This window comes from Bison bison, unplaced genomic scaffold (genome assembly GCF_000754665.1).
Source record: "Bison bison bison isolate TAMUID 2011002044 unplaced genomic scaffold, Bison_UMD1.0 scf7180017864034, whole genome shotgun sequence".
NCBI lineage: Eukaryota > Metazoa > Chordata > Mammalia > Artiodactyla > Bovidae > Bison > Bison bison.
The window spans coordinates 4,963,663-4,969,430 of record NW_011494606.1 but is presented as its reverse complement, the minus strand read 5'-3'; the positions used below and the strand labels follow the sequence as shown (position 1 = coordinate 4,969,430).

Here is a 5,768-nt window from a genome sequence, read left to right as displayed (position 1 = left end):
GCCCTCCTGGACTCTCTCACCAGCTCCCCAGAGATGCACCCTGAATGACCGTCCGTGTATATGTATATATGTATTAATAAGAGCCAGGGTGATGCTCCATGCTCTGCGATGGAGCATTGAGAGCAGCAAACTCCCTGATTGTCCAGCACACGGGATTCAAGGGGGCAGAGTGCAGGATGTGGTCCCGGGAGCAGTGCCCGGCTGGAAGGGGTGACTGGGGTGCGGAGGGGGCGGCAGGGGGTCATGTAAGCGGGCAGGCAGTGGTGCAAACGAGGAATGATGAGGGCCTGGCCCCTGGCCAGGAAGTAGGACCCTGAGATGAGCTATGACGGAGAGACGGGCGGGAGGAGGGCTCCTGGGCAGGTGTGGAGCCTGGAATGGCTGGAGGTGGCACGAGTCACGGGAAAGGCGATGTGGGGCCACGAGAGGGGAAACCTCTGTTTCCAGGGTGCCTTCCTCTTCTGAGAACCACCCCCTCACAGGATGGCAGTTTGCTCTAAGGTGCCCTTGACTGAGACACAGGCTGGCAACTGGGATAAATTCCGAGTTTCTCTTAGGTGAACGTGTGTGTCTCAGCCGCCCCAGTGGATGGCCTCTGGACACGTGTGGAGGACAGCTTCCGGGGTCAGTGGCAGGGACCCAGCTCACGCCGCAGACGGCAGCCGGTGCCTGTGTGGTCGCAACTGCTGAGCCCGGGTGACACCCAGGGTTGCGCCAGCCTCGTCATCTGGCTGTTTCACAGGCCTGGATGCTGCCGTGAGATGGGCTAGGAGTTGGTGCATGATCAGGCAGAACCAGCAGCTGCAGGCCCTTTTGGGGGGCAGAGATCAGCAAGGGTTACTATGGGGACCTTGAAAGAAAGGCCGGTGTGGGACCAGACTGCACTGGCCGCTCCTGGCCTGTGTGGTGCATCTGCCCAGGTGTCTGTTGGTCCCAGGGCCTTTCAGATTTGGTCTGGCACCTCCTTGAAGATGGCTCTGACCTAAGGCCAGGCGGGGCAGGGCCTTTATGAGCTCAAACTAAACAGTGCCAGGGCCGGCAGAATGCGTCTCCGAAAACCTAAGGGTTCTGCCCCACTGGATCCTGTGAGTTTTACACAGGAAAAGTGTGGGGAGATCATAATGCCCTCTGAGAGGCGAGGAAACAGTCTTCCAGGGCATCCAGGGGACCCCATCCAGGAGCCCAGTGCCTGGGGGGACTCCCTGACCCAGCAGCCTGGCCTGTCTCCTCAGACCTGCAGCCCGTCACCTACTGTGAGCCGGCCTTCTGGTGCTCCATCTCCTACTACGAGCTCAACCAGCGCGTCGGGGAGACATTCCACGCCTCCCAGCCGTCCATGACGGTGGATGGCTTCACCGACCCCTCCAACTCGGAGCGCTTCTGCCTGGGGCTGCTCTCCAACGTCAACCGGAACGCGGCTGTGGAGCTGACACGGAGGCATATCGGTAAGGGGCGGCCACGCTACCCTCCCCCCGACACCCCAGCCCACCCCAGCCCCCGCGGGGACCCACCTGCCACCGCTGTGCCGCGCCTCCCTCACCTGCCCCTCAGGCCTTGTCACCTTGCTTAGGGTAAGACACGTATAATCCAGGTCGCCTGTTCATCCCTCCTCGGGCAGAGACCATCTCTGAAAATTTGAAAGCAGTAGAGGAAGACCCTTGGATTTCTTGAGAAAGGCAACTGTGCCATTCTCTTAATAAAAATACCCTTAAAGTACAGAGCGCAGACCGGTAGATAGTCTGTCTTGGAGGAGTGAGCTTTCATTTGTTCATTTCATATATAATTGTCCTAGGAACTTAGAAAAGGTGAAAAGACGATAGGTACTGCCCACTCCAGGATTCCTGGGCTTCCCTTGTGGCTCAGCTGGTAAAGAATCTGCCTGCAATGTGGGAGGCCTGGGTTCGATCCCTGGGTTGGGAAGATCTCCTGGAGAAGGGAAAGGCTACTCACTCCAGTATTCTGGCCTAGAGAATTCCATGGACTGTATAGTCCATGGGGTCACAAAGAGTCGGACACGACTGAGCACTTTTCACTTTCTTTCACTTTCATTGCCTGCGGCCAGGACAGCACGGCTGCTAACACTGTCTCCTGAGCCCCAGCCTGTGGCAAAATATCACTTAGTATAGGGAAGGTGAAGCCTTGATGTGTGTCCCTCGGTTTGTTCATAAAATTATCATGCTGAGGATGTTCACAACTTTGCGATCCAGTCACCTAGAAGGGTCGTAGAGATGGAGTAGAGAGGGTGGGTATTCTCAGACATTGTTCAGCTCATCCACGGTGGCCGAGGGGCTCTAGAGCAAACTCAAGAGCTGAGTGGGGAAGCAGGCGTCCGGGCCCATGTGAACCAGAGCACCTCTGCTCTGGCTTGTATCGTGGGCCTTCACAGAAGATCTCATGTAGAGAGAGGGTTTTCCAGTTAAAAGTTGGGAAGCCATGGGCCTGCACCAGTGGGATCATTTTCCAGGGAATAACCTGATGCCCAGGGAGGGGCAGAGGGTACCCAGCAGTTGTGTGACACAGTGGGTGACATAGAGCCCCCCGCCCCAAGCCCGTACCCTTCCCAGACAGCCTCCCACTTGTTTTAGAAAGACCCGCAGTGGTATACACAGAGGTTTGTTTACTCACTCCATACTTCTGTATATCTAAAAATAGTATTTTAAAAGTTACCCAAACAAACATTTTTGTTCTTTGGACCTTGTCTTCCTACCCCCACCTCTGCCTCCTGCTCTTGACTGATGTAATACTGGGGCCCCCCGGGTCTGCCGGCACCCTGGAGTCTTCGAGATGCCAAGTCCTGTAGCACTGAGCCAGGCGGAGCAGGGGAGTGGGGGCAGGGGACAGCTGTGGGACGAGGTGGCAGGCCTGTAGCCGATCACCTGCTTTCCATCCCGCTCCACGTCGCGCCTGTGAAATCTGGCTCCATTTCCCGGCCCTCAGGGCCTCTCCCCTCCTGGAGTGGGAACAGAGGCCTTCCAGGCAGAAGAGTACATCCCCTGGCCGAGCAGAGACTCATTGTTGGAGGGTTTATGTAACCGCTTGAATTGCAGGGCCAGTTTAAAAATAATTTCTGTCCATCTGGAGTAGATTTAAGAGATGAAGGAAAATGAAATGATGTAGACCTATGGAATGGTTTAAAAAACGCATCGAGAGGAGAAAGGTACATGGGGTGGCGTTAATCAAGCCACGCCTGCAGTGAAGGGCTCCTGGGGTGTCTGCTGCCTGAGGAGCTCTGCAGGTTGACTATGAGTTTCTGAATGTTGGAAGGGGGAAGGGACCTAATAGTAGCAGCAACAACCTTTGCTCACTGGGCACCCATGAGGTAGGTATTATCATTATCCCCATCTTGCAGATGAAGAAACTGAGGCTGAGTAACTTGGCTGAGGCCTGTGGCAGATCACTGGTGGAGGCTACCATTAAGACTTACCCTGTGCTCTTTCCTCTCATTGTCTGCCTCCCTAGTTTAGCAGCCCAGCATCAGCCATCACCTCCTGGTGGGATTAGGCCTGGACTCTGGGTCCCCTTTGCCTGGTGATGCTGCTAGAGACCAGTCACCTGGAATGTTGACTGCTGCTCTGCCTCCTGTGGTCGCTGCGGCGGGTGCCGGGACCACTGTGGGGGCCGGAGAGCTGGTCCAGGCTAACCTGAATCTCTCTAGGGCGGGGTGTGCGGCTGTACTACATTGGAGGGGAGGTCTTCGCAGAATGCCTCAGTGACAGCGCCATCTTTGTGCAGTCTCCCAACTGTAACCAGCGCTATGGCTGGCACCCAGCCACCGTCTGCAAGATTCCACCAGGTACCACCATCTACACACCCTTCCCTGTGGGCCTCTCCTCTGCGGCGCATGCCCGGGAGGCCAGAAAGCCTTCTTCTTCCTTTTCTCCTCTTTGGTGTTTGCACTGACAATCTGGAGATGCTTCACTTGCGTTTTCTCTGTGCCTTGCTGTCTCACTGTGACCTCCTGGAGCCTCCGCAGAACAGACGCAGCATCTGACAGGTCTGCCTTTGATCTGTGGGTACCTGTTTCCTGCCTGTGTGCACAGATGCTGAGGTAGTATGCTTGTTTGCTTCCTTCTTCCCTTCCTCCTCCCTTCCTACAGCCATGCTGGAAGCTGCAGGGGGATGGGAGGGTACAGGAAGCCCTACTGCTGCCCTCTCAGAGTGTACCCATCAGCTGAGTGTACAAGGCAAAGACCCAAATGTGCTTAACACAAGAGAGGGTGGTGCTAAGCACAAAGCAAGCAGCACAGGTCACATGCTGTTGGAACCAAGGGGGAAAAGCATTTAACTGTTAGGATGGTTCAGAGGCGGCTTCATGGAGGATAAGGCATTTGGGCTTGCAAGGAGCCATGGGCCTGCACCTGTGTGGAAGGAGTAGCCACAGGGTGATGGGGGCAGGGACGAGGGCATTCCAAGGCAGAGGGGATGATATGGGCAAAGGCCTAGAGGTGAAGGAGGGCAAGGCACGTGTGGGCGGCACTCTGGCTGTGGTGGAGGCTGTTTAAGACAGTCAGGGACGTGTTTAGAAAATATGATGGGACCGGGCCATGGAAGGACACAAGATCACGTTTACTCAAGGGGACAGTTGAGGGTTTTCTGAGTAGGACTATGTATTCCAGGGCGTGGAGGACTCACCTGGCTCACCTCAGAGGGTGGTGTGGACAGGGCCAGCCCTGGGTAGAAAACCAGGCAAGAGACTGATCTTACCTAGAACCTTGCATAGAAAGCAGAGGCAGAAAGCCCCTGAGGCCCCCTCTCCCAGGACATGCAGCCGCAGGGCGTGGACTGCGCCTGGCGGGTGGAATGTGTGGCTCAGGCCATTGCCTTCCGCACGAGTGTGGTATGTCTCCCTGCCTGCCAAGAGGCAGATGATGGTGGTGTGGCGGGTCATGGGCAAGGTCAGTTGAAGAATGCAGTTTGAGATGCTAGCGGTGCTCTGTGTTCCCAGAAGGTCGTGCGGTTGCGTTTACAGAGCACGTGTCTATCTTGGGGCTCACTTGGTCCTCTCCAGTTACTCTAGCTTTCCAGGCAAGGAGGCATGTTGAAATAAGCTCAGAGAGGTTAAGTCACCTGCACAGGACGCACAGCTAGTAAGTGGCCGAGCCAGGATGAGCCTCGGGCTGTGTGCTCCTCTGCTGCTCGCTGGGCAGGGGGCTGGAGCCCACTGTGGGCCCTGCTCCACCTCCTGTCCCCTTAGAGAAGACGAGGAGAGGAAGCCCAGCTGCACTTTTGGCTTCCTGCCCACCCCTTGGCCCTCCCAGCCTCTCTGGTTCGGGCAGAGCTGGCTGTGGTGCTGGCTGTCAGTTCTTGGAATGTCGGCGCTGGGGGCTCCTGAGGCCAGCCTCTCCTTTCACAAGGGAGATATGGGCTTAGAAGAGAAAGGAACCAGCCCAGAGTCGCACAGCCAGCCGAGGGGCCCAGTCAGTGCTGGCCCGCTAGCGAGCATCACCTCAGCTCACCTTTGGGGCATTTCCGGCATGTGCTTTTGTCTTTTTCTTTTTCTCGTTGACACATTCCTGGCACTTGGGCTGTAGGACTTCAAACAGGAGATTTATTGTGCGTTTCACGTGTGCCTGTCTCTGGTTGTACTGCTGGGAGAGTTAGGCACACACCTTCACTTTCCTGTGAATGTCACCCTAACCCAGCTTTGTGCCCAGATCTCTCTCTACCCCCGGTCCCAGTGGAGGTGGGTTCATCGGAGAACCCTGGGTGGAAGGTGCCCAGGACCCTCTGCTGAACTTCCTGTTGGCATGGCAGGCTGGGCAGCCTCT

General features: G+C 56.4%; 1 protein-coding gene across 5 annotated transcripts in view; it reads left to right on the top strand.

Moving 5' to 3' along the window:
* Window positions 1–5,768, top strand: part of SMAD3 (SMAD family member 3) — a 127,520-nt gene that overhangs the window by 114,229 nt on the left and 7,523 nt on the right. For all 5 annotated transcript variants that reach the window (XM_010834522.1, XM_010834524.1, XM_010834525.1 and 2 more), the window contains 2 exons: window positions 1,233–1,445; window positions 3,656–3,793. In XM_010834522.1, coding sequence (XP_010832824.1) covers window positions 1,233–1,445; window positions 3,656–3,793 — 351 coding nt within the window. The remainder of the gene's footprint in view (window positions 1–1,232; window positions 1,446–3,655; window positions 3,794–5,768) is intronic.